Here is a 26,800-nt window from a genome sequence, read left to right as displayed (position 1 = left end):
GATGATTTGGCCCCTTGGCGTCTATTTTGACGTCCGGACTCCTTCCTAGACTGATTGGAGGGGGCTGCCACGAAACGACTGGGATCAATGAGTCTCTGTGGCGTCTACTGTACTCCTAGGAGCAGAATATTCTCTTGTTCCAGTACTCACAAACTACATCGATGACTGGATGTCCGAGAAGGCAGCTTGTATATCTTCCAGGTCGCTGGAGCTTATAATTCTAGCTTACGCTAGCTGCCAGACTCATCGGCAGGGACGGACCGGCTGTCTAATTGCTGCCGCGTTACGACTCAATTTATCGAGAGCTCGAGTATTTCATATGCAGCCTCTGCGGCGGCGAATCAGAACGCAGCGTGTCAACTTCGAGCGCAACTCATTACTGTAGTCAGCCAGCCAGTGACTAGTGACTCGTCATGCCAGCCGAACTTATTAGAAGCCTTTCTCAATTTTGCAATTACGCGACCTTTGGTCGTCTCTGCTTCGAGGCGAAACATCATACACCCATTCCGGATGTACGTTGTCCAACTGGTCTCAAGCGAGAACGTACGCTTACTCGCTGTTCACCCTTTCATTCAAACATCCAAATATCCAAGAATCAAGGTAACACCGTGTGGGGCGGAACATCGCCGATCAGCGCTCAGCGCGTACGCGTCTACTCATTGTACCTGATGGAATTCCCTTTTCTTGCTTTCGCCGCGCGGGTGAGCCTCCCCCTTTCCCTCTGCTCACAGCGTCCTCAATCACTGACGATCCTTCGGATATATATTCCTAATTAATTGGACGACTACAAAAGCAGTAGAGGTGAGGAGGCACGGAGGTGAACAGTACCCCATCTTCGATCTGTGGCTCAGATCGGACAGGCTGACTGCTTCCAGCCCTCCATTCCAACATGCTAATCCTTTCTTGCAATGCTCCAGGACGCTGGTCACCGATCCTTTCTAGTACATATACCGTCACCCAAGTCTCTGAAACTTACCGCTCCTTCCGAGATGTTCTCGCTCTCCAGCGCAGACCACACAGCTGCCTGGTATGTATCTTACTCCTGTGTCACCCGCTCACTCACAAAAAGCTACGAGCAGCGCGCGAAAGCAGCAAGCTATTGCTGACCTCCTCACCCGCTACGCGCCCCTGTATGATAAGCCGATCACAAAGAAGGACGCAGACCTTCTTAGATTATCTCTCGTGGACCTGGCTGAGAGTTGTACGAATGGCGAGCTATCGCCTTCGGACGTTCTCGATACATATGGGAAGAAGTGCCTAGCCGCACATACCAAAACAAACTGTCTCACAGATCTCATGTTCGGTGAGGCGCTTCTTTCATACGCCCCTAATCGTCCATTGTCGGGCGTTCCGGTCAGCTTGAAGGATGTTGTCGACATCGAAGGACATGACACCACCGTCGGTTTCTCTTCCAAGGCCAACCGGCCGGTCTCATCTTCAGCACCAATCGTTCAACTACTCAAGGACGCAGGTGCCCTTGTTCACGTTAAGACGACGGTACCTACAGGCCTCCTTTCCTTCGAATGCGCATCCAATCTCTTTGGCACCACGACAAACCCATACAATGCGCACTTTTCGCCCGGTGCTTCGACCGGCGGCGGCGGCGCTTTGCTCGCATGCGGTGGGAGCAAGGTCGAGATCGCCAGCGATATTGGCGGAAGCGCCAGACTCCCTTCAGCGTACTGCGGCGTATACGGCATGAAGGCTTCTTCAGGACGTTTCCCAACGCTAGGCGTCCAGACATGCGCGCCCGGACTTGATCGCATACAGACTGCATCCCCAATGGCGAAGAGTCTCGACGATCTCCAAGCGTTCTGGGAGCGAGTGGTGAAAATGAAACCCTGGGAATATGACCACACGGTGCGATCCTTTCAGGGGAACTGCCCTGAATTCTGTCAAGACTGACGTATCATTTCCTCACAGTGTGTTCCAATCCCGTGGCGATCCGTAGACTTCGTATCTGAAGGCCGGAAACCGAAGTGGGGCGTCATATGGAACGATGGTGGGTACGAATGGCTCACAGGTGACGTCGCTTAGGACATGCCACACTCAGGGCTCATTACACCCACTCCTGCGTGTAAACGTGCTCTCCAGCTCGCCGTGGATGCGTTACGACAGCAGGGACATGAGGTCGTTGACTTGTAAGCATACCGTTCCTAGTACTATCAATAATGCTAAGTTTCTCCAGTGAGGGACCGGACCCGCTCGAAGGTCTGACAATAGGCTTTCCTCTCACACTTGCAGACGGAGGTAACGGCACTTTCTTGGTCATGCGAGATAGTCTTACTGAGTACTTCTTTCAGGCAGCTCTGTGACGTTTCCCATCTCATCTGGAGAAACCATAAATCCTGCGATCTCGGCTCTCCTTACTACTGCCAAACTCCCTTCCCTCGTCAAGCGACTCGTTGTGAACTGCCTCCGCTGGTTCTCCTCACCGCCTGGGCGGAATGATGCATATGCGAGGCTCATAGAGTGCTTGCACCCCTGCTCTATCGCAGATGAGCGAAAGCTTAGCATCCTCGTTGAAGAGTACCGAACAAGATGGGCGGGTGCCATGACAGAGCAGGGCGTCGACTTCATCCTGACGGTACCGCATGCGCTACCACCCATGCCCAAGGATGGTACAGGCACCGCTACTCTACTTTCTGCCAACTACTGCTTCCTCTATAACATTGTAAGTCGCGACCAGCAATCTCAGCTTGATTACATTGACGTCCCCAGCTCGATTACCCTGCTGGAGTCGTCCCGACGACCTTCGTGGACGACAAGCTAGACGTGCTGCCTCCAAATTTTATAAGCAGCAAAACGTACGCGCGCTTCAACGATGCTGAACGAGCGATATACTCGCTATATGACCCACAATCGATGCACGGTCTCCCTCTCGCGGTGCAAATCGTGGGCAAACGCTTCGAGGAAGAGAAGGTGCTAGAAGGCATGCAAGTCGTCGAACGTGCTCTCAAGGCTTCTGGCAAGCCTTTTATACAGAAGGACTTTTGATCAGCAGCTGTGTTGCAAGGTCTAAGTTCTCGTACTCTATGAAAACTGCCACTTCACGGTCGATCTTTTTCTTGGAATTGGATGGTTGCTACGCCTCGTTGGCACTAATCTTCGGCTACTGTTGCAGTCTCCTTTCTGTCTCTACGCCCTCCTACATTATATACATTATATAGCATATTTATTTCCCAGTACATATCATACCCTTAAGCAGCAATAGCATACATCTCTTCTCGCTTGGTCGTAGCTCAAAAGTTCAATTCAACGCAGAATTCGTAGTGCTATATTACGGCGTCTAAGGACCGGAGAACTGATGGCGGGGGACGACGGCGTGATGGCGGCCTAAGCAGCGCCCAGAGCGCCACGCCCGCCGCACGCCTTCACCAGACTCCTTTGCCGGTGTCCACCACCACTACACACATCAACCTCTCACCAAACTCTCCTTGTCGCTCGTTATCCACCCACCACGATGGCCTCCGCCTACTACGAATTTTACCGCGGTTCTTCGTACGTCTAGCCTCGCTAGCTTAACCCCACCCCGCAGCACTCACCTGCGACCCGCTCCTCTTTTATGCAGGATCGGCATGGCGCTCACAGACTCTCTGGATGAGCTGATTACGAATGGGTCGATCACGCCGCAGCTGGCGATGAAAGTGCTTCAGCAGGTGTGTGACCCCGAGATGGACTGCGTTCCCGGGGACTCATTGCGGCGCAGTTCGACAAGTCGCTTGCGGACACGATGGTCAAGCAGGTGAAGACCAAGACTACGCTCAAGGTGAGTTCCGAAGTTCATGAAGGTGAGCGGGCGCTGTACGACTCGCGTCACTAGGGTCACCTGCACACCTACCGCCTGTGCGACGACGTCTGGACGTTCATTGTTAAGAATGCCTCCTTCAAGATGGAGTCGAACGAAATGGTAGCCACGCCCAAGATTAAGATCGTGGCGTGTAAGAACGGCGACGCCATTGAGCCTGGGAAGAAGTAATCTCACCCGCGTGAATTTGGTTTTCCTTGAACGACGACGGCACCCAGGATCGTGTTTGGTTTCGGTGTATCATTATTTTCCACCATGCGCAATTCCTATCCATCTTGTCATGTACAGTATCGCACATATAGATGCCAATAGGTTTTATTCTGCGATGAACCGAACCCAAGCACTAGGCCATAAGTAGTAATACAACAATAGTAAGTTACAGCAATATCTAGTAGATTCTCCAAGAAGATTCAAGACAAAGCGAATATTGAGCTACAAAGGTATGATAAAACACGAACGTCCCGCTCAGGAGATTCAGATAAACAAAACAGCGGTGAGGGATCACAAATACTGGAAAGACGGGCTGCGCAGACCCGTACTGCCACAGGGGTTCAGCAAAGACTTCGGAAGTCGAAGTTTGGTACTCACGGGTCATACGGAGGGTCAGTACAGCGTACCTCAGGTATCCTGCTTTTCAGCCACTTCATCACATCGAGGCCGAGCGCTGCGCAGTCGTGCAGCTCGAGATGTCGCAGCTTCACCGGCGAGACGCCTCCCGCCGTGACTGGCACCGCGCCGTTCGACGGGTCCGGGTTACGTGCTTCCACAGTTTGGACGAGCTTCGCGACACCGTCAGTGTGCGATGGACGGCACGCCTTCAACAACAGGGACGTGAGATTAGGACAGTACCACTGGTCCTGACCGTCGTCTTCGGGCGTGCCGAGGATGGCAACGAGCGGCTCAAAGGGCGCGCTCCCGACCTGCAGCGTCCGCAGCCCATCAAGCTCGTTAAGGAAGTTCCAAGACGTGACCGCCGAGCCGCCGTGATAGTAGATGCCCGAGGTCGTGGTATTCAAGCCATACGAGATTGAGAGCCATGTAACGGGCGGGTGATTAGAGCGGAGGAGCAGCTGCGAGAGTGTCTCCTCGATTGGGTCCCGAGCGTCGATGTCAATCGTCAAGGATCCGAGAACCGGCAAGGCCAAGCAGTCAACGAGGGCTGCCAGGAGGAAATGTCCGCCGACGCTGAAGGTCTTTAGGTGTTCCATGGCCGTCTGTGACGTTGGCAACACAGCAGGATTGGCAGATGAGACGTGTAGGGATAGGCTTTCTAGGTTCGGATTAGATGATAGGATGTACAGGATGCGATCAACGGCAAAAGATGCCCCCGGCAGCGTGCGCACACAGAGGGAGCGCAGATTGCGGAAGATCGGAGAGGACCATCTGAATGGGACATATTGCAGCGTTAACGACGTCAGCATCGGGAGGTTTGTCGAAGTTGTCGGCCTCGCGCTAGGAATCCAGGACCAGTCGTTGAACAGGGCAGGTTCCGCCCCGGTGACTTCGAACTCGCGGAGCAATGGTGCGTCACCTGTATGTTGTTCAGAAAGGAACGCACGCCAGCTGACAGCACATGACGTACCCATCATCGTCTTCAGCGCGTTGATGGACGCAAACTGACGGTCAAAGCGGAAAACAAAGCGTTCCCAGCGGTGCATCTGTTGCATCAGGTAGTAGAAGGTGATGTAGCCCCAATGCATCCCGCTCGAAGGCCTGGATGTTTGCGATACCTGCCGCCAACTTGGGACATGGAGGACTTCGTGGTAGATTGGCGTCGCTCCGCCATGAACATGGTGGTGTAGGGGTGGGCTGGGAGGTAACGCGGTGGCAGGAACAAAATGTGGCGGCCCGTTAGGAGGTATGTGCAGATAGCCCGGTCCAGTGCCATGGGCAGGGGTGTCAGGCGCAGGAGTCGCGCCAGGCAGATCGTTCTCCCACCACGAGGCATCCCATGCGCTGACCGTGGAAAGTGTAGATGTAGACGACCGGCGGTGGTGGTGGTGACTAGAGGCTTCGCGTGGTGTGTGCAAGAATATCTCGATGTCGAGGGGAACCTTGTTGCCAGACCGTTCAAGCCAGAGGCGAACGGTATCCGGCGATGAATTTTGTGTAGTCACAAGGCGTATCTGAGCTGTGGCGTTAATATAACAGATAACACGCTGGTGCAGAGTGGGAGTGGCTATGGCGAAGCTCAGTGCGATAGTTCACTAAGCTATGTTCCAGCACACACTCTTAATCTGCAAACCAGAACATACAACTGAACAGGCACACACCTTGGACCACAACCTCGGCATCGAGAGGACCTGCCTCCGCCAAAGCGAGCACACGGCTGCTAGCACCCAAGCACAGCATGGATAATCCTCGAAGATAAACGTGAATATATGTCCCAGCAACTCATGCGGCAACCTTCGTATGTGAGCTAAATACGCTAGGGTTTGCGACATCCGGTCTTCGAGGGCTGAACGTTCCTTTTGCATCTCTTGGATGGCATTTCTTCGGGCCTTCACGATACGATCCAAGTCGTCCTCCGCTGCCTGGATCTGCGCTGAGATCTGCTGTACTGCGCTGCGCTGTTTCTCGAGTTGTTTGCGCGCATCTTCTAGCGTGGAGCGAGTGGGGGGCTCGGGAAAGCTGCACGACGACATGGCGGACATGAAGGTGAGAGCTACTCAACTAAACCTGACAATAATTGCCTGATCAGGTTGGTTCGACTGCCTCCGATCGCACCCATCTCCGCTCGAATACAAGCTGAACCACACAGCCCCAGCTAATGCTGTTCGAGAATTGGTATCGAGGCTGCTCCATACCACGGAGCAAAAGACATGCTATCGCAATCTGAAAAACCGTAGTTGCATGAGGAACGATTCGAATACACCAGCTTGAACTACCGATTCAAGAATTAAGCTCAGGCCAAAGCATAAATTCCGGCCTGTGAACGTGGTAACGCAGAACTGGAGTGGTCATTTGAAATTTTTTTAGTCCGGGACTGGTAGTCTTCACACAAGCTGGGATGGCGAAGGTCACTCTCAGAACAGAAATTTGGTCATGTGGGCCGATTGCCTGTCCTCAGGCATCCGTCGCCCGTTCTCGTAGCTGTTTGCAGGACCCCTGACATTAGGCGAAGGGGCCTGAGGACAATCCGCATCCAAAATAGGGTCTCGGGACCCCCCATGCCTGAGGCAATCCGCATCTAAAACTGGGCTTGGACCCGGGGATGCTGGAGGAATAATCCGTACCGCGCCAGCGGCCGCTCTACAAGGCCTAAGGACCGTCCGTATACGGATTTTTGGGGCATGTTGGTAGCCCCATTTGGCTGATGCCCAAGGTCTAAAAATCTTTCGAATCACTTTTCTTGTCAACATCGGTAGCCTTTAGCGCAGTATTTAATACAAGGTGTGCCTCAATTGGGAATCGTTCTCGTGGCTATTCAGACCGCACCGCTGTCCACATTCGTCTACGGTCGGCAAGTAAGAGCCAAGAATGCAAGCGAGGGCGCAAATAAAAAATATTATTCTTGTGTCTATACAACCGTATGCTACTCGACGTCTACTGTCCAATATGGTTGTGCAGACAAGCCCTCGGGCCCAATCAGTTTCGTGCCGTTCATCAGCGCGTTATGTCTTTGCAGACGCTCTTGTTGCTTCACGCTCCATCCGATCATTTGTTGTGCATCCTTCCTGGTGAAGTCAACATCGCATACAAAGTGTTCCTTGAGCTAAACGCTACCCTCTACCATCCCAAGGCCATCAAAGCTGCCGTGAAGGCTCTCGACACTTCCCGGAAGTGAGGGGAGAAGAGAGCGACGGCGGCGGCGGCAGCGGAAGATGGTGGCAAAGGCGAGGCAGGAACTTAGTTTATTGTACATAGAGATGTTACTTGCACTACAGGTGTGCCTATGGACGCAAAACGGCGCGAGTTATTGAAGGTGTAGAGGCTTGGTGCCTAATCCGCATCCAAACCCGGCCGCCAGGCCGGGGCCGGAGGAAAATCCGTACTTTTTTGAGCCAGAGGGCCAAATTTTTGTGCGGATAAAAAGGTCGGGTCAGGCGAAAGTCAGGATCAGGCCTCTCCGCCCAATGTCAGGGGTCCTCTGTTTGCCCTCCTTTTGGTCTCCGGAGTATCTCTCGAAGGCAAAAATAGATGGGCTCGCAGCTTAAGTGTACTATTCAATATTCAGATCTCAGATGCGGCCCTCCAAAGGAGCCGACCGCCATCAGTCCAGACGCGGCGAGTGTCATTGTGCCATAAGATAACTTCAGCGTCGCGCATTGGTCCATAACCATGATTCGGGACCAAATCCAACAGACCCGGAGATGCACACGCACATGCGTCGCGTTCTGCTGGAATATCTTGATAGCCACGAGACTGGGTGCGTCGCTCTGGCTGGAGCGGCCGCAGTGGAGCCAGTGAGACTAGAGTGCCAGTGTTGTAGAGATTGCAGCAGCAACACTACTGTGCGTCGTGCGTGACTATCGTTGCTCACTGTTTAACTGCTCACTGTGTGAAACTGGCTGCGTCACCGGCGAACTGGCCGCAGCCAAACCGCGTCGAAGTTGCATTAGTTGCAAATTTTCGTGCGCGGTCCACAGACCGGGTACAAATTACCGTGCGACACATTTCCGTACGCAGTGTCTGTAGAAATTTTTGGTAGGCGGAGGATGATATTGCATGCATAGCCCCGCCGACTATGACATCCAGAGGTTTTCCCGATTCTTGGCGCCACAGCAGTTTGGTACCGGTGCTCTGATCACAAGTACGTCCTCGCGGGTCTGGCCTGTGATGCGAAGGGCAGTAATGCAGCTCTCAAGAGAACAAAACTAACCGTGCGCTAGGACAGAAGGCCAATTTGACGGTGATCGTGCGGGTGCTTGTCTTTTTCAGGGACCGCGGCGTAGACAGTGGGAAAATTAGACCCTTCGACTGTCTTCCATCATGTTCACGGCAGCATTCTGTATAGAGAAGTAATCAAGGGCATCTTGAGCGTAGTATCAGAAGTACAGCGCAATGCAGAGCGTGCCTCAGTGCAAGTGGTATTGTGGCTATGATAACTGGCGCCTGAACTAATTAGGATCGGAGTTTGATGAGGTCGAGAGCGGCTGTTGCTCGACAAAGTTCTCACTAATACATATATAATACGACTAGATCACGGGGATATATATTCGGTTTCGTGTCCTCTCTTCGCTCCCGACAGCGATGGGCTTTGTGAGGCAGTCTCTGGTCGTGCTCTTCCTCACATTGCGGGATGACGATCAGGAGTCAAGGTGCGTGCCCACTCAGGCAGCGCCGGGCGCGTTTGTGCGACTGACCATCATATACAGGCTTTGGTTCGACGAACGAGTCTTTCCATCTTATGTTGCCGCAATTTCGCTTCTAGCTCTCTTAACACATGCCATATGGGCCTCTAGACTAGTCCGAAACTTGGGCAGAAGAAATGCACCCGAACAACCGCTCGCGGAAGGATCCGTCAACTGCAGGGGCGAAACGGTCATATCTCTCTTTAAACTGGCTCGTCTATCAGGTGTGCTGGCATTGTTTGGTTTAGCTGTTCTGTCTCTGTGGTGTTCTGAGAAGAAGAAAAATGAGTGGATTGACAGCACACAGGTCGCGGCCCAGGTAAGCAGCACATTCATCATGAAATCAACGGGAACTAAGGTGTAACCGTATCATCAGGGCTATGCATTGATGTTAGCTGTCCTTAACACCTTATGCAACACAAGGCAGAGCTTAAAATACTCGTTGCACTTATCTCTTGTCACCAGCACTTTCTTGATGGTGTATGCCTACCGTGACATATGGCCGTTAATGACATTTACGCTACAACCGAAGGATCGCGACGAGGGGAGCCTCTTATGGGCCAAGGTTGCGCTTGCCACACTTGTTGGTGCTGTTGAACCCATCCTGGAGCCATATCCATGCGTTTCGTATCATTCGACCGTGAGTATACATCACGCCGGATGCTTGCATGACGAGGTTCACTGATACGTATATAGCAACCTCGAGAGCCGGGTCCCGAGCAAACGGCGTCCTTATTTTCTTATTTAACCTTCATATGGCTTGAGCCTACGATCTGGCGTGCCTATCGCGCTTCTCATCTCCCGGCAGATGAATTACCCCCGCTGAACGATTACGACAAGACAAAGAACCTGATTAAGCGGGCCTACCCAGTAAGACGAGTTTTTCTCTCATGTATCTGCTCGTATCCATATTATGCAGATGGCTGATCATAACTCGGCAGATCTTAGATCCGTTTTCTGGAGCCAAAAAGCAGCACCTCTTTTGGGGACTTATTAAGATCTTCCGCTGGTCGTTCATCATTCAAGCTACCATGCTGGTCCTCTATGTACGCCCAAATTAATCAGTGTATGCGCATGTCTATTTAATGCATACTACTTGCTAGGCCCTTGCCAATATCGCCGTACCTATCGGCACCAACAGGTTGCTGAAGTAGGTCGCGCCACCAGCATTTTAACGAGATACTGACCATCGGGTAGCTATCTCGAGAGCGGAGGACAGGGTGCGGTGGTAAAGCCCTGGGTCTGGATTCTTTGGATAGGTGGCGGGCCCATTATCCAAAGTCTTGTTTTCCAATGCTATCTCTTCCTCGCGGTAGGCATAGAACGATCCAGCTCGACATGCGCTAATGATACACATTAGACTCGTTCGCTCGTCCACGTTGAATCTATCATTACTTCGCTCGTTTTCGACCATGCGCTTCGCATCCGTCTCAAGGCGGAGACAAGCGAGAAAAAGTCTAGCGCCAAAGCCCCCACGCCCATCCCGGCTGGGGTTGATAGTGAGGGCTCTGATGCTCCTGAAAGAGCTTCAGAGAGTGGTGATGGCGACGATGAGACCGTGCACTCCCGTGCATCGACGAGTGCATCGACGGCAACTGCCGGTGTAGCCTCCACTATGACCACCGCCACAGCTGTTGCCCCTGGCGCGAGCCCGCAGAGCAAGGGAAAGGACGACAAAAAAGATATCTTCAAGAGGGGCGGAGGCGGCAGCTTGATCGGAAAAATCAACAATTTAGTCACAAGCGACTTAGATAATATCAACAACGGTCGCAATTTATTATTCATCATCCTCTCGGCGCCGTTGCAGTTCTCGTTTGGCGCGATATTCTTGTACCAAGTCCTCGGATGGAGCTCGTTTGTTGGTCTTGTAGTCATGATCATCCTCCTGCCCGTACCGACGTGGGTTGCTACACGCATGCAAGGAGTTCAAGTAGAGAAGATGATGGCTGTTAGTGCAATTCCGTTTATTGTATCTAACGTTCATTGGCTAACATGCAGCTACTCTTCAGACTGATGCCCGCGTGCAGAAGGCTACTGAAGGTAGGTCTGAGTTTCTGCCACAGGAGGTGTCCTAGTCAATTCCTTTCTAGCCATGAGCGTCCTGCGCATGATTAAACTCTTCGGCTGGGAACCCCGAGTCAAGGAGACTATCGCGGAGTCGCGAGAGAACGAGCTCAAGTACGTCTGGAAGAGCAAGATCCTCGGCTTGGCGACCGGTTGTGTCAAGTAAGCTGCTGTCTAGACTTCTAGGAGCGTGCCCTGATTGCTGGTTCTCTGAAGCCATGTTATTCCCCTGATGCACATGATTGTCACCTACGCAGTTTATGTGAGTAGACCTCAATATACCATGCAAACGGCCTGACGTTGTCCTAGACTGTAGTTATGAAACGCAAATTGACCGGCAAGTGATAGCCCTATCCGTATTAATGTACCTGCTTATACACATTTTCTAGCTTCAATCGTCTTCTCCTCCATGACTGCCTTCAATATGATCCGGGGGCAGATCTTCAGAGTCACCTTTATGCTTCCCACGTTTATCAACGGTGAGTCGACCAGAGTCTCAACAATATGCGGCTAAAGGTATTCCATACCAGCTAATGTGTCCTTGGGTCGTGTCGCCGATTTCCTACGCGTCGTGCGTTGCTCATGATCATGTGGCGGCCTCATTTTCCTAATATAGTCTTCCCAGACTGAGCTACTGGACAATTACACTGAAATATCTTCCAGCGAGGTGGCAATCGACGCCTCCGAAGCGCACAAGGATGACATCGGATTCGGGCGCGTCAATTTCTCCTGGACTAACGAGAGTGACGACGGCACATTGACACCCTCGCGCCAGACATTCCGCTTGCGCATTGACGACGAGGTACACTTCAAGAAAGGCGCATTCAACCTCATTATCGGACCCACCGGCTCAGGCAAGACGTCCGTCCTCATGGCCCTCCTCGGAGAGATGCACTACATCCCACTCGGCCCTGACTCGTGGGTCAGCCTCCCACGCGGAGGTGGTATCGCATATGCCGCACAAGAGTCGTGGGTGCAGAATGAAACCATCAAGGAGAACATCCTGTTTGGCGCACCATACGACGAGGAGCGATACAAGAAGGTGATCTACCAATGCGGCTTGACACGCGATCTGAGTCTGTTCGACGCTGGAGACGCGACTGAGGTCGGTGAGAAGGGCTTGACGCTGAGTGGTGGGCAGAAGGCACGGATCACGCTTGCACGAGCGGTGTACTCGTCTGCGGAGACGCTATTGCTGGACGATGTGCTTGCTGCGCTGGATGTGCACACATCTCGGTGGATCGTGAACAAGTGCTTTAAGGGCGATCTTATTCGGGGCCGGACTGTACTGTTAGTGGTACGTAGGATTTACTCTCATGCCCTGCAGTTAGTGACATCATCTCTGCAGACACATAATGTAGCCATGGTCAGTCCGCTTGCAGAGTTCGTGGTGTCATTGCAAGACGGGCACATCGTCAGCCAAGGCTCGGTTGGCGACGCGCTGAAGAAGGATGTACAGCTCGAAGAAGAGCTCAAGCACGAGGAGGAGGTTATCGAGCTCGATGAAGCTGAAGAAGCCACGGCCGATTCCGCAGATCCTGCCAACCCCGGTGCTCCCGGCAAGAAAGACGGAAAGCTCGTTGTTGCCGAGGAGATCGCAGTTGGTCATGTTGGCTGGGCTGCATGTGCGTGTGCTTTACGGTACCCGGACTGGAAAGTGCTAATGTCTCTTTTGTTCAGTCAAGCTCTTCCTCGGGGAGCTCGGTGGCAAATATCCGTTCCTGTTCTGGTTACAATTCATGTTCGGCGAATGCGGTGCAGAGTTCTTCAACGTCCTCGAGCTGTGGTGGCTCGGCTACTGGGCGCAACAGTACGCGTTGCATGATCCCAGTGATGTCCGCGCTGGCTTGTAAGCTCCGGAGTCGTATTCATCACCGCCCCTGCTGATCATTCTTCGCAGCTACCTCGGGATATACTGCGCTTTCGTTGGTGTCGTCATTCTCATGAATGCACTCTCTCAAATTGTCTACACTGTTGCCACGCTACGCGCCTCGCGCTCCATCCACGCCAAACTGATCAAGTCGCTCCTGGGTAGCACTTTCAGATGGTTGGACGTCACGCCTACTGAGCGCGTAGCGACTCGATGTACAAAGGATATCCAATCCGGTACGTTCTCGGAGCTGCTGGGCGAGGCCTTAGAATATTAAAACGTGATGATAGTCGACTTAACTGTCCCTATGTGTCTCCATTCCGTCTGTAAGTCATCCATCTGGTACCCTACACTGTCCAGATTCTTATCGTTGTGTAGTCTCAATGGCACTTTCTTGTGCAGTCAAACTTGTTGTCGTGGTCACGTTCACGCCTTTCTTCCTCCTGCCAGCTGTCTTCGTCTTAGCGTCCGGCGGCTTCTTGGGCCAAGTGTATCTCAAGGCTCAGCTGTCAGTCAAGCGCGAGATGTCGAACGCCAAAGCTCCAGTTCTTGGAGCGTTCGGCGGCGCCATCGTGGGCCTCGGTAAGTGACAGTCAGCTACTTCTTACTTCCGAAATTTTACTAACGGGCGAAATGAAGCATCCATTCGGGCGTATCAAGCTCAGGACGCTTTCAGAAACATGCTCCATCAGCGCATCGACCGATACGTCCGTGCCGCCAGGTCCTTCTACAACATCTATCGGTGCGTTCCCGGCTGTCCTGTTTACAGATGGTGCACCTTCTAACGCGAGTTCGAAGGTGGATTGGGATTCGCCTCGATGTGCTCGGCCAGGTCTTCTCGGCGTCTCTCGCGTTCTACCTCGTGTACGGCCCGCTCTCCGCAAACCCGTCGGTCGTCGGCTTCACCCTGAGCCAAGCTGGTACGTCGCGCACCCCTTTTCAAACGAAGCTCTCCGCTGAGCAGCCGCACAGCGGGCTTCAGCGACCTGATCCTGTGGTTCATGTACCTCTACAACGAGTTTGAAGGTGCGTTTCCCCCCCTTTTTGTACATTTCTGCGTCTTATGTGGATGTTGATGTCCGCCAGTGAACGGAAACAGCCTGGAACGGATCAAGCAGTACATCGACATTGACCACGAGCCCGAGCCCAGACCCGAGGGCGTGCCTCCGGCGTACTGGCCCGCGAGCGGTGACCTCCGGGTCGAGAAGCTCTCTGCTCGTTACTCGCTGGACGGTCCGAAGATCCTGGAAGACGTTTCCTTCCACGCTAAAGCCGGAGAACGCGTCGGCGTCGGTGTGTCTTAGCATGTCACGATAGCTGAAGTGCCTGACTGACGCCGTCTCCGCGCGCAGTCGGTCGCACGGGCTCTGGCAAGTCCACCCTGACGCTCGCCCTTCTGCGATGCATCTTTACAGAGGGGACGGTCGTCTACGACGGCATCGACACCAAGATCATCAACCTGGACGCCCTGCGCTCGAACGTCACTATCATCCCACAAGTGGTCAGTACATGCGCCTTGTCTGGGTCAAAGGTCCACGTCTCACGCAAATCCGAATGTTTGTAGCCCGAGCTCCTGAGTGGGTCCCTCCGCCACAACCTCGACGTGTTCGGCCAGTACGACGACGCGACGCTGAACGACGCGCTCCGTGCTGCAGGGCTGTTTTCTCTCCAGAAGCTCTCCGACGAGAGCAGGATCACGCTCGACAGTGAGATCGCAAGCGGCGGCGGGAACCTGTCAGTCGGGCAGAGGCAGATTATCGCGCTCGCGCGGGCGATTGTGCGCCAGAGCAAGCTGCTCATTCTCGATGAGGCGACGTCGGCCATCGGTACGCCCGCACGTCCTCCTGATGCTGACGACTTGTTGCTGACGATCCCGAGCAGATTATGAGACCGATGCGATCATCCAGTCCTCGCTGCGCACGGAGCTGAAGAGCGACGTGACGGTCATCACTGTCGCGCATCGTCTCCAGACGATCATGGACTACGACAAAATCGTGAGTTACGGGTTCTGCCTCGACATTTGTAAATGCTGAGCGGCCACATATAGATGGTGCTCGATGCTGGTCGCCTCGTCGAGTTCGACACGCCGAGGGCGCTGCTGCAGAAGGAGGGCGGCCGCTTGCGTGCACTCGTGGATGAAAGCGCAGATAGGGAAGAGCTGTACGCTATGGCGAGGGGCGAGGTAAAGCCTTGAGTGTATGCGCTGACTCGGCGAATCGTTTCGCTCTCGATATGTCTCCTTTTCTGGGTAGAAAAACTAGCGCGTGTGTTATCCAGCATCTTTAGATGCGATGCTGCTTCTGAGTGGCCTTTCACAACCCGCGATAGGTACAACGTGGTGGTGTACGCTTCAAATCAAACAAGCTGCGATCTCCGGCTGCGTCAGCAGTGCTTCGCGCGTATCACTAGCGAGACATTTCAGCGTCGAGTCGCAGACGCCGCGACAGCATCCCATCGTTGTGGCCCCGCGTGCTATCTACATAGAACCAGACGCCAGCGGACATGCCCAATGCGGTGTCCCCCCCCCCCACGCAAAACCGCAAAGAACGCGACTGTCTCGCGCACAGCGATGTGCATCCGCATCGCGCGCCCTGGTCCACGCGCAGTCAGTCCGCCGCGAGGCAGAGCGACGATCATGCCTCGCAATGCATGCTTCCAGGGTGCACTCATACGATCGGCGGACGTCGCAGAATGAAGTCGGCGGCCAGTCCGAAGCAGTGAGGAGCGGACCTTCGTCGGACTCGCGTTCCAAAGCCTGTCGGGCAGCTGTGCGACCACATCAAGCGGCTTATCTCTGCATAATGCTCGCGCAGTGCTCACACGAGCTTCACTTGGGCTAGAGTTCGAGTTTGAAAGGATATTAATTGCAGCGCGGGGTGCCAGCTCGTGGAGGGTGCTGGTGCAAGGGTGTTATTTATTATTGGGCCGTTAATGAACGCATTGACGCGTGTTTGCTGGAGGCGGCGGCAGCTTTGTGGCTTTGGTTTATCTTTTAACCTTTGATGATCAGTAAACTGTGTTTTTTGCTCAGCCTGAATGGAAGCCGATAGCAGGTTCACGGCACAAGATTTCTGTGAGAGCCACCACTGAGCTGCCAACAGTCCGAGTAAGATTAATTGCCTTCTGATGGCGTTCCACATACACGATGAACAGTTTTGTAAGAGATGCAAGACCCGTCAGCACGACAATGAGCCATATTAGACATGCATTGCGAAATGACTGACAGCGGGCCGCCGGAGGAATAAACGCTGTGGCTGCCTTTTCTGGATTGGGGCCATGTCAAGTTATTAGATGGCGTGATCTGTGATCGCATCGAGATTCAGGCCCTCAGGTCCTACCGGACGCAGCGGCGTCATCGCGTCGGCGCGCTGCTCGCCGCTGAGCAAGACTGGCTTGGTCATTCCTTGTGCCAAGGCCGACGAGGACCGCACACATCACTGCAGCTGGCGGCGCTGCTCTGCCAGGTCAGTGGCGCATGCTTCCGCCGTCGGACACCGCAGTCGACGAGCCCTGTTAATTTTGGCACGAAGGCCAAGAGGCATGCCGGCAACGCGCTGTGCGCGTGGCCAACTGAATGGCCCCACGGACACAGCACGGTCGGCAGAGGCGGGTCCCGCTCGGTACGCTATCTCTGAATCAAGCTTCTGCCTCGCAGCACGGGCCCAGCGGTCGGGAAACTTTGTGCGCTGCAGCCCTGAGACAGAGTCAGCTGGCCACGGTGCCTCGCTTCGTGATTTCTCCCTGACGAAGGTTGCCGTGGAGCAATCTCTTGCGCGCCCACCGCAGCGTGTCCAGGGCAGAGGCTTCCTCTGCATGTCCCTGTCCTACGTGAGTCCGTTCTAGCCCCGCAGCGGACACTGGCGACGTTCCTCGGTGCGCTGTCAGTACGCGGGCAGAGGGTGCATAGCAGGTATTCCTGTGCCAAGAAATGAAAAGCGGAAGCCGGCTGTGCTGTTGGCGCTGCGGCGTCTTGGCCCTCGGCTAACTGGTGTGGCGGCGGTCGTCGGTGGCAACATCGTGCGGTTGATCTCACACGCTTACGATACGCTGCGGCAGCTAGTGGCCAACTCCACACGCCGCCTTGAGATCCGGCACTGGCTCAATCTCGTGAGAGCGGGTAGTGCGTTTCCAGCTTAGCACTGAAGCCTGCGCAGGTGAGGGTGCGCCAGCGAGACGCGGAGCAGGGCCGTACGTGGAGGACGAGGCACGAGCTAGCCGACGCCCGAGGACGTTCTCGATGAAATGTCTGGATGTCCTGATCGAGTGAATGAGATCGATTTTGAATTTGAAGATTAACTTGGACATGTCGCGTCGGACGAGATCCCACGGGTCGCGGCCGAGAGATTCTGAGGCGTCTACAGCTGTCGTGTTTCCTGGGCGGCGTAAGAGCGGGAAGCACGGCCAAGTAATCAGCAATCCGAATAATAGCTGCATGCACAGTCCCAGCGTATGTATATATACGCGCACCGAGAGTCTGTGTTGCGATGACCATCTACTTCCCTCTGCCTCTGAATCTGCGCAAGCTGTGATCATCGGGACCGTGGCACGTTCGTTTCCAGACATGCCGGGTTTGGTAAAGTCATCACAATTATCACATGAAGCGCCCGCCCCGCTGAGCAGCGACGTCGTGCGGGCAAAGCCGAGGTGAGAGATAAGTACCGGCCGCGACCCTTCTTGCTCTCTAACCACCACCATCTTGGCCCAAAGTGTCGCCTCTCTCCTCGCTGCACTCGCTCGCGAACGCAACTCGCCGCTGTCAAGCACGCCTCCCTGGGCAACGGCTGCGCACCAAAAGTCGGCCAGCTCCCACTGCTCCGTGCTTCGCGAAGCCATGACCAACCACGGTACCCATCTCCAGACCGACGCGGTTGTGAACCGAGATACTGACACCACCAAGAAGTTACCCCCGGTGTGGAGCTGGGAGGTAGAACATCAAGACAGGAGGAGGGAGGCCCAAGCAGATGCGGCGGTGCATGGCGCGCCGCCATTCCAGGTCGACAGGAAACTGTTGAAGGACATTGTCCAGGAGAAGATGAGGAGAGATGTCGCTCGGATCCAGTTCCTTGGTGCAGGTAAGTGTCACTATTCCCGTTTGCCACGCATATAATCGACTAAGACATCCTGTTTGCTCTAGGTACCTTCCACAAGGCAAGTTCATTAGCTACGTGCTAGCGAATTTTATCCTGATGTCGTGTAGGGATACCTAATAACTCTTGTTGACGGCTTCGAGGTCGTCGCTCGTGTCGCTCGGCGATTCATGCCAGGACTCAAGACTGAATCAGAAGTTGCTACCATGCGCTACCTTCGCGAGCGGGCAAACATTCCAGTGCCCGACATCTATCATTACGATGCCAACCCCTTCAATCGTCTCGGCGGCGAGTACATCTTGATGTCAAAGGTGTGTGGATTGCCTCCTCTCAAATCAGGTGAACCCGCCGATTGCTCACGTGATCCGTTCTCGCGTTTTATACGCGATTTCAGGCAGTTGGCGTGCCATTATCGCGCGTATTTCATTCGATGTCGTACACAGAACTCATGAACCTCATGGAGAACCTGGCGCTGCTCATCCTTCCTCTCTACGCGCATCGCTTCCCCAAGATCGGCTCTCTCTATCTCGGGCCGGACCCACAGCCACTGGCACAGTCGTCCTCATCGGCGCCGACGCCAACATTGACAAATCACATGGTGCGGACACTCAGCATGACACCTCTTGCACCTCAGAATGGGCAAGCTGCCCCAGCGCCTCAGACCGAGTTTCACGTCGGCCCCATCATCTCATGGCCCTTCTTCGGCTCCAACAGAGGCGAGCTCGTACACCCGACGGAGATCAACAGAGGGCCGTGGCAGTCCACGCAGTCTTACATGCAGTCTTGCGCGGAGCGCGAGATTACGGGCGTCAAGCTCGAGAACGAGGGCAAGACGGCGCCCCACCGGCTGCACCTCGATCCCGACGAGATTATCTCGTCCCGCCATCACAAGGTCAACGCGCTCGCGGGAGACGTCTCCGACCAGAGCGACGAGTGGGATTGGGAGGAGAGCGAGGCCGAGTGGGACGGCCCTGGCTACACGATGTACCAGGATTATCGCCGCATGCAGCGCACGACCTTCCTCGTCGCCCATCTTCAGCAGCGCGAAGAGAAGGTCAAGGAGGAGATGGACCGCTTCGTTCGGATGATGGAGCGCCTGGGCGCGTGCAAACGTGAGCAGGCTGACCAAGGCGAGCCGGAGGAGTTCACGCTGGACTGCCACGATCTCAACCTCGAGAACGTGTTCGTTGATGAGCACGACGTGTCCAAGATTGTAAGTCTCAGTTGGCTGCCGTCCGCCTGATGAACAATACTAAGACATGTTTCCATCGCAGACTTGCATCATCGACTGGGAATCTACCACGACCCGGCCGCTCTGGGCGGCAGCACATGCCCCCGCGTTCCTGCAGACCAGCCCGTTCACGTCAAAGCTCTTCCGTGCGACGATGGAGAAGCTTGCTTCGCAGCGGCGCACAGTCCTGGTCGACGGACAACCCCGCGATTTCGGCGCGATCGTGGCCGAGTGGCTGGAGCATGAGGCCGCAGGCACGCGCCTGCGGATGGCGCACCGCTGCATCGAGTGGGACGGCTGGGAGGAGGGTCTCGTCGAGAGCATCCTCGGGCCCGAAGAGCAAGAGGGCGACTGGTTCCGGGCGTGGGAGGACGAGAACACCCCGCCCGAGAGCATAGATTGCATCGCCGAGGACGCGTTGTCCGACCCGTCCCCGCAGAGTCCTCTCACGTCCACGAGCCCAACGCTGACGGAGCAAGCGAGCGACGGCGAGGACAGCAGCGGCAAGCGGCGCGGCTCGACGAGTTCCCAAGCGGCCGGCACGAAGAAGAGCCCACGTGGTGCTGCGCCTGTTGCCGCCGCCACCACCATCACTACCGCCGCCGCCGCCGCCGCCGCCGCAGTCGCGGCACAGCCGGTGAAGGTCGTCGCGGTCGAGAAGGAGAAGGAGCGGATCCTCGACGAGCGCGGCGACTTTTGTGGCGGGCGCGGGGGCGAGCTTGGACGTCGGCTCGAGGCGTGGCTCGTCGTGAACGGTGACGCCGAGGGCCGCGTCGGGCTCCCGCGCCGCTGGGAGAGTGACGACGCGATCGGCGGCGACGAGTCGCCGACGTGAGTCCGCGCGCCCGTGTACTTCTCGTCTTCGTCTCAGGCCTGCCAGTCCTTCCATTTTTGGGTTTGTTACGTTCGCCTTTTCCTGGATCCGCACGCCCCTGGACTGTCGGAATACCCCGCTCTTCCTGCACTTTTCTTTTTGTTTCTCGTTCAAGCCAGCTGTGTATCATTACGCGATCTTATACCAACACCACCACCGACCCGTTCCCAACCCATTCGTATATGTCAAGACCCGCTCTCGCTCCCGTTCAAGCCGTATAATTCGTAAAATATCTGCTCTCTCATGTACAGCATCTTATTACTACAATCATCCGCCTGCGGGTTCCCCCCGCGCCCTGTCCATATGTGTATCACTTAACAGCATCGAGCATGCACCGGAGTACAAAGTGTAATTATTTCGTTCCAATTTTTTTTTTGGTCAATATATTGTTGGCATTGTCGGACACGTGTTGCGCAGAGCTGAGTGTCGCTGCTCTCGGCGGAAATGTGGCAGGGGCTAGGTCCGACCAACGTGTCCGACAACAGCGCTAGTAGCGCCGCGTGCCGGGCAACTGCGGCGAGCTGGAAATTCGAACATTTGCATTTCTGGGTTGTTTTTGGCATTCGCGAGCCGGTGGACGGCGGACACGTACCGCTTCGAGATGCTCGGGGGAAGGAAGGTTCGGATCGTGCGCACGCGCGTGGACGTGCAATGCAACCTTGAACCCCAGCACCTTTTTTTTGGCCGATTCGGACTCGACTCGGACACACCGGTTTTCAATGGACAGCCCGATCGCGGTGCTGAAACTCGGAGTGTGCACACCGAGGGAGCTGCGGCACGTTCGTCCTGCTGCTGTCGTGGCGTGTTCGCCGTGAGCGTGGTCGCGGTGTTGAAAGCGCCAGGCTCCATTGGACAAGAGCACGTTCGGGCGTGGCGCCCACTGCGGGCTTCGATAATGGAGAACACAACATGATATCACAAGCAGATACAGTTACGACCTGACAGGATGGATGGAATAGTGCGGAATATGAAAAAGATAGTATAAAGTTAAGACTCTGCCTTGCCTTCCGCCATCGCGTACAGCGCTTCCTTGTCTGCGCTCTCGTCCACGAGCGCGCGGAGGAGGCTTCCCTCCTTTTGTAGCAGCGCCTTGGGCGCGTCGTACTCGACAAGGCAGCCGGCATCGAGGACCATCTGCATGTGGCTGCTCAGTGACCGCAAGCATCGAGGTGATAGCAGCAACTCACGATTTTGTCGTAGTCCATGATCGTCTGGAGACGATGTGCGACGGTGATGACCGTCACGTCGCTCTTCAGCTCCGTGCGCAGCGAGGACTGGATGATCGCATCGGTCTCATAATCTGCTCAAAATCATCAGCAACAAGTCGTCAGCATCAGGAGTATGTGCGGGCGTACCGATGGCCGACGTCGCCTCATCGAGAATGAGCAGCTTGCTCTGGCGCACAATCGCCCGCGCGAGCGCGATAATCTGCCTCTGCCCGACTGACAGGTTCCCGCCGCCGCTCGCGATCTCGGTGTCGAGCGTGAGCCTGTTCTCGTCAGAGAGTTTTTGGAGAGAAAACAGCCCGGCGGCACGGAGTGCATCGTTCAACGTCACATCGCCGTACTGGCCGAACACGTCGAGGTTGTGGCGGAGAGACCCGCTCAAAAGCTCGGGCTGTATACATGTAAGAATTTGTGTCAGGGAATATTCAAATCAATTACGCATAGCTACTGACCACTTGCGGAATGATAGTGATGTTCAAGCGCAAGGCATCCAGGTTGATGTTTTTCGTGTCGATGCCGTCGTAGATGACCGTACCCTCTGTAAAGATGCATCGCAGAAGGGCGAGTGTCAAGGTGGACTTGCCAGACCCCGTGCGGCCGACTGTGAAGCCAGCATCAGTGAAGCTCTTGCAATTCCGTGAGAGAACGGAACGCACCAATCCCGACTCGTTCGCCAGGCTTGGCATGGAACGAGACGTCCTGCAGTACCTTTGGACCGTCCGGCGAGTACCGTGCGGAGAGCTTCTCGACCTGGAGGTCACCACTCGAGGGCCAATATGCCGGGGGTACGCCTTCGGGCTTGGGCTCAAGCTCATGGTCAATGTCGATGTACTGCTGTATACGCTCTAGACTGTTCCCATTAACTGTAAGAGAACGTCAGTAGTGACATGTCGCTAGAATCATATCAGTGCTTGCCTTCAAATTCGTTGTAGAGACGAATAAGCCACAGGATAAGTTCACTGAAGCCCGCTATAGTCAATCAGATTAGCAGCACATAGGTCGCCATTGAGCGTAGAAGTGTACCAGCTTGGCTGATGACGAACCCGACTAACGACGGGTTTGAGGACAGTGGTCCATAAACAAGGTAGAATGCGAGAGAAGCTGTGAAAAGCTGTCCGAGCGAATCGAGACGAATTCCGACCCATCTATCCGAGCGTCTATCAGTACCATAGGCTACGGGCAGGACAGAGTGCAGCGCACCGATTGACGTTGTAGAATGACCTTGCGGCACGGACATAACGGTCCACGCGCTGGTGGATCATGTTCCTGAAAGTCTGCTGGGCGTGATAAGCCCGAATAGAAGCTTGACACGATTGTCAGCGCAATTAAAATGAACGGGCGACCAGATACTCACCGAGGCCGGCCATAGCACTCCCGAATACGCCGAGGACCGGAGCTTTGGCGGTCGACATCTCACGCTTCACTGACAGCTGGGCCTTCATGTACACCTGACCCAGGAAACCCCCGAAACCGGCGATAAAGACAGCTGGCAAGAGGAAGTAGGGCGTGAAGATGACGACGGCGCCGATCTTGATGAAGCAAGCCAATGTAATTTGCACTGCATGCTGTCAGTAACGAGAGTAGCGTACGGCAGTGAAAGCGAAACTCACACACGACATCAAGGGACTGTGGAACCGCTGCGTCGACTAGCTGCCCGCATGAGCGTCCTGGTGCCGCTAACATAGTTCAGATCACGTACTTGCTTGGATATCCTGGGTGCAGCGAGTGATCACACGCGACGTCGGTGTGACATCCAACCATCTGAAAGTGCCGCTCAACAAAGATTTGACGAGCTGAGCATGGATAGTGCGCGAAGCGCGGAGGCTCGCGATGGTGTAGACCAGCTCAGAGCATACGTGCGTGAGCACCATCACACTGACGCAAGCACAGTAGATGCCGAGATAACTGCGAACACAAGTCAGGAAACGGAAACGAGATTTCAGTCGCAGAACTCACAAGCCGACGTCAATATCGCTTGGATCCCGCAATGCATATTGCCGAGCCCAGTAGCCCAGCCACCACATGTCGACCACGCCGAACACCTCGCACAGAAAAGCAGTGAGTAGATATTGCACCCAGAACAGGAACGGGAATCTGCCTCCGAGTCCAACCAAGAACAGCTTGACTAGCCACGTCGAGTCAGCAGCTGACGATAAACCGATCTGGAAAATGTAAACGTACATGCTACCCAGCTGACATGACCAACAGCAATCTCCTCGGCGACAACAAGTTTGCCGTCTTTCTTCATTTCGGGAGCGCCGGGATCGGCAGGATCCGGAGAATCGATTGCTGCATCTTCAACCTCGTCGAGCTCGATGGCCTCTTCTTCATGCTTGAGCTCTTCCTCCAGCTGAACACCCTTCAGCGCGTCACTCACTGAACCTTGACCAACGATATGTCCGTCTTGCAATGACACCACGAACTCTGCGAGCGGACTGGCCATGGCCACATTGTGTGTCTGCGGAGACGACGTCACTGACCGCACGCCATGAGAGTAAATCCTACGTACCACTAACAGTACAGTCCGGCCCCGAATAAGATCGCCCTTAAAGCACTTGTTCACGATCCACCGAGATGTGTGCACATCCAGCGCAGCAAGCACATCGTCCAGCAATAGCGTCTCCGCAGACGAGTACACCGCTCGTGCAAGCGTGATCCGTGCCTTCTGCCCACCACTCAGCGTTAAGCCCTTTTCGCCGACCTCAGTCGCGTCTCCAGCGTCGAATAGACTCAGATCGCGTGTCAAGCCGCATTGGTAGATCACCTTCTTGTATCGCTCCTCGTCGTATGGTGCGCCAAACAGGATGTTCTCCTTGATGGTTTCATTCTGCACCCATGACTCTTGTGCGGCATATGCGATACCACCTCCGCGTGGGAGGCTGACCCACGAGTCAGGGCCGAGTGGGATGTAGTGCATCTCTCCGAGGAGGGCCATGAGGACGGACGTCTTGCCTGAGCCGGTGGGTCCGATAATGAGGTTGAATGCGCCTTTCTTGAAGTGTACCTCGTCGTCAATGCGCAAGCGGAATGTCTGGCGCGAGGGTGTCAATGTGCCGTCGTCCCTCTCGTTAGTCCAAGAGAAGTTAGAGCGCCCAAATCCAATATCGTCCTTGTGCGCTTCGGATGCGTCGGTCACGACCTCTTCTGCGGAAGTCTCGGTAAAAGCATCGAGCAGCTCCGTCTAAAAGATAAGAATAAGGAACGGTAGAGTATGTATCGCAAAACACCACGTACGGTACGCAAGAAGTCTGTGACACGACCCAGAGAGACATTGGCTGTGATGTAAATGCGCCAGTAAGACCACCGATGCAGAACGCTCTGTTTGTTGCTCACCAGTGATCAGCTGAGGAATCATGTAGACGAGTCTGAAGATCTGGCCACGCATCATTTCGAATGCGGTCATCGAGGAGAAAACAACCGATGCTGAAACAGAGAGTAAATCGTCTGCGCCTCACGATAGACGGCCAGCTGGCGTACCAGTCAAGTTGCGCTTCATGACTAGGGTCTGTAGTACTGTCAACTACCACGACGGGGACAGAGCACGAGGTTTTGCTCACATAGACAGCATAAGTAACAACCATATGAATCAGCGGGATGCAATGGCTGCGATGGCATTTTCAGAGACTGCCAGCATAACCTTTGAAGTGAGAGCTTACTTAACGCAGTTGTTCGTCAAGCCGAGCATTCTGCGCTTCCAGATGTACTTGAGTTCGTTCTCCCGGGTCTCTGCAATAGTCTCGTTGACGCGCGGCTCCCACCCAAAGAGTTTGACCATGCGCAGAACACTCATGACTTCGACGGCGTCAGCTATATATGTGGAGATGAATGACATCAACTCACTTTCAGAGACACTCTGTACACGAGCATCCGTCTACAGAATGCAATACTGTGAGTATCAAGACGGTACGGCACAAGGCTGATCTTACAGCTTTCATCTTCTGCTTCTGCACCCCTTGCATGAGCGATGCAACCCATGTCGGTACAGGCAGAAGCGCAATCATCACCGCCAGACCAACAAACGAGCTCCAGCCGAGAACTTGGTACAGGAATACCATCCCGAGTGAGAACATCAGCGGTGCGGACACCACGATGAACAGGAAGTCGCGGCCGCTCGTGATGTTGTCGAGGTCACTTGTCACAAGGTTGTTGATTTTGCCCGCCAGGTTCCCACCCTTCTTATCGTCATCCTTGCTGTCCTTCTTGTCCTCCTTCTTGCCTTTCTTATCGTCCTTCTGGCCGTCCTGACTCTTGCCCGGCGCCGGCGCGACCGCGGTCGCGGTGGTCGCGGTGGAACTCGTACCAGCCGTCGCAGTCGACGTGCCCGTCTCTGTGCGTGAGTGAACGGTCTCGTCGTCGCCTCCTTCGGAAGTGTTGTCGGGGGTAGTAGATCCCGCCGGGTCGCTGCTGGTGGGGCTAGCTGGCGCGGACGTCTCGCCCTCGGTCTTTTTGTCACCCGTCTCAGCCTTGAGCCTGATACGGAGAGCATGGTCAAAGACCAGGGAGGTGATGATTGCTTCCACGCGAACAAGGCTGCCGGTCTAACGGAGGAGTTAGAGGCGTCTTAAAAGCGAGACTGTATACGTACCGAGAGGAAGATGTAGTATTGGAAGACGATTGCCTGTATAAGAGGCCCACCGCCCAGCCACAAGATCCAGACCCAAGGCTTGATGGCTGCACCTTCACCGCCGCTCTCGAGGTAACTGCCCAAAAGTCAAGAGCTGATCCCTACATGGCTAAGATGACTCACGCTAGCAGCCGGTTAGTGCCAATAGGCACAGCAATGGTGGCGAAAGCCTAGTAGGTGATCTGGGTCAATGATGCCGCGCACGTACAAGCTCAGAAAGAACGTACAAAGATGATCAACAAGACGCTTTGGAGGATGAGCGACCGGCGGAAGATCTTGATGAGGCCCCAAAAGAGATGCCGCTTCTTGGCTCCGGAGAATGTATCCAAACACTGTGTTGGCATAATTAGCGATGTAAGTGTAACAAGGTGGGCGTGAGGTCTCCTACTGGATAGGCGCGTTTGATTAAGTTTTTAGCCTCGTCATAATCACACAACGGAGGCAACTCATCCGCTGGTAGATGAGGAACGCGGTAGGCATGCCAGATCGTAGGTTCGAGCCAGATGTATGTCAGGAAGGTGAAAAGCGAGGCAGTTTGTTCTGGACTGGGTATCCAAGGTTGCTAAGTGGCTATCAGTGCCCGTCTTTGAGCCTTGCTCTGTACGTCCACTCACAGCTGGATTGTACGGAACGTACGGATAAGGTTCAAATATTGGCTCCACCGCGCCCACAAATGCAGCAAGTGCGATCTTTGTCCACAGAAGCCATCCTTCATGGCCATC

At 54.8% G+C, this 26,800-nt stretch overlaps 6 protein-coding genes across 6 annotated transcripts; 4 read left to right on the top strand and 2 right to left on the bottom strand.

The window, feature by feature from the left end:
- Window positions 1-906: 906 nt before the first annotated feature.
- PHACADRAFT_254364 (uncharacterized protein) lies at window positions 907-3,164 on the top strand (the record flags this gene model as incomplete). Its single annotated transcript, XM_007394716.1, has 7 exons — window positions 907-1,027; window positions 1,080-1,860; window positions 1,924-2,002; window positions 2,054-2,141; window positions 2,189-2,250; window positions 2,304-2,674; window positions 2,722-3,164. Coding segments are annotated over 7 exons (1,778 nt in total), but the record flags the coding sequence as incomplete, so codon positions are not given.
- Window positions 3,165-3,399: 235 nt separating this feature from the next.
- Window positions 3,400-4,060, top strand: PHACADRAFT_254362 (uncharacterized protein). The gene is made up of 4 exons (XM_007394715.1): window positions 3,400-3,501; window positions 3,572-3,659; window positions 3,710-3,769; window positions 3,824-4,060. The coding sequence occupies exons 1-4, from the start codon at window positions 3,464-3,466 to the stop codon at window positions 3,977-3,979; spliced, it is 342 nt and encodes a 113-aa protein (XP_007394777.1). The 5' UTR covers window positions 3,400-3,463; the 3' UTR covers window positions 3,980-4,060.
- Window positions 4,061-4,392: 332 nt separating this feature from the next.
- Window positions 4,393-6,462, bottom strand: PHACADRAFT_27714 (uncharacterized protein; the record flags this gene model as incomplete). The annotated part of the gene is made up of 4 exons (XM_007393994.1): window positions 4,393-5,339; window positions 5,391-5,987; window positions 6,039-6,045; window positions 6,082-6,462. 4 exons carry the CDS (start codon window positions 6,460-6,462, stop codon window positions 4,393-4,395), a joined length of 1,932 nt encoding a protein of 643 aa, XP_007394056.1.
- A 2,517-nt stretch (window positions 6,463-8,979) lies between these two features.
- Window positions 8,980-15,503, top strand: PHACADRAFT_172648 (uncharacterized protein). The gene is made up of 29 exons (XM_007394714.1): window positions 8,980-9,069; window positions 9,127-9,421; window positions 9,479-9,742; window positions 9,799-9,972; window positions 10,044-10,148; window positions 10,206-10,252; window positions 10,300-10,414; window positions 10,463-10,601; window positions 10,635-11,050; window positions 11,112-11,142; window positions 11,193-11,328; window positions 11,383-11,428; window positions 11,476-11,503; window positions 11,556-11,645; window positions 11,697-11,737; window positions 11,792-12,463; window positions 12,515-12,791; window positions 12,847-13,015; window positions 13,067-13,272; window positions 13,327-13,362; window positions 13,415-13,618; window positions 13,676-13,778; window positions 13,835-13,956; window positions 14,009-14,062; window positions 14,123-14,329; window positions 14,389-14,537; window positions 14,601-14,862; window positions 14,918-15,030; window positions 15,084-15,503. The coding sequence occupies exons 1-29, from the start codon at window positions 9,002-9,004 to the stop codon at window positions 15,228-15,230; spliced, it is 4,716 nt and encodes a 1,571-aa protein (XP_007394776.1). The 5' UTR covers window positions 8,980-9,001; the 3' UTR covers window positions 15,231-15,503.
- A 2,050-nt stretch (window positions 15,504-17,553) lies between these two features.
- PHACADRAFT_254358 (uncharacterized protein) lies at window positions 17,554-20,580 on the top strand. The gene is made up of 6 exons (XM_007394713.1): window positions 17,554-17,680; window positions 17,744-18,108; window positions 18,171-18,184; window positions 18,234-18,434; window positions 18,518-19,336; window positions 19,398-20,580. Exons 1-6 carry the CDS (start codon window positions 17,598-17,600, stop codon window positions 20,187-20,189), a joined length of 2,274 nt encoding a protein of 757 aa, XP_007394775.1. The 5' UTR covers window positions 17,554-17,597; the 3' UTR covers window positions 20,190-20,580.
- A 635-nt stretch (window positions 20,581-21,215) lies between these two features.
- Window positions 21,216-26,633, bottom strand: PHACADRAFT_254352 (uncharacterized protein; the record flags this gene model as incomplete). The annotated part of the gene is made up of 25 exons (XM_007394712.1): window positions 26,467-26,633; window positions 26,306-26,410; window positions 26,202-26,248; window positions 26,040-26,154; window positions 25,381-25,992; window positions 25,295-25,325; window positions 25,111-25,246; window positions 25,012-25,057; window positions 24,932-24,959; window positions 24,788-24,877; window positions 24,689-24,729; window positions 23,964-24,635; window positions 23,636-23,912; window positions 23,411-23,579; window positions 23,158-23,359; window positions 23,065-23,104; window positions 22,809-23,012; window positions 22,655-22,757; window positions 22,478-22,599; window positions 22,370-22,423; window positions 22,111-22,317; window positions 21,907-22,055; window positions 21,584-21,845; window positions 21,416-21,528; window positions 21,216-21,362 (listed from the first exon to the last, which is right to left on the bottom strand). Exons 5-25 carry the CDS (start codon window positions 25,522-25,524, stop codon window positions 21,216-21,218), a joined length of 3,237 nt encoding a protein of 1,078 aa, XP_007394774.1. The 5' UTR covers window positions 25,525-25,992; window positions 26,040-26,154; window positions 26,202-26,248; window positions 26,306-26,410; window positions 26,467-26,633.
- Between the last annotated feature and the right edge of the window lie 167 nt (window positions 26,634-26,800).

Source organism: Phanerochaete carnosa, assembly GCF_000300595.1.
Source record: "Phanerochaete carnosa HHB-10118-sp unplaced genomic scaffold PHACAscaffold_4, whole genome shotgun sequence".
NCBI lineage: Eukaryota > Fungi > Basidiomycota > Agaricomycetes > Polyporales > Phanerochaetaceae > Phanerochaete > Phanerochaete carnosa.
Note: the sequence above shows the minus strand (reverse complement) of the source record. Positions and strands in the feature narration are given on the sequence as shown.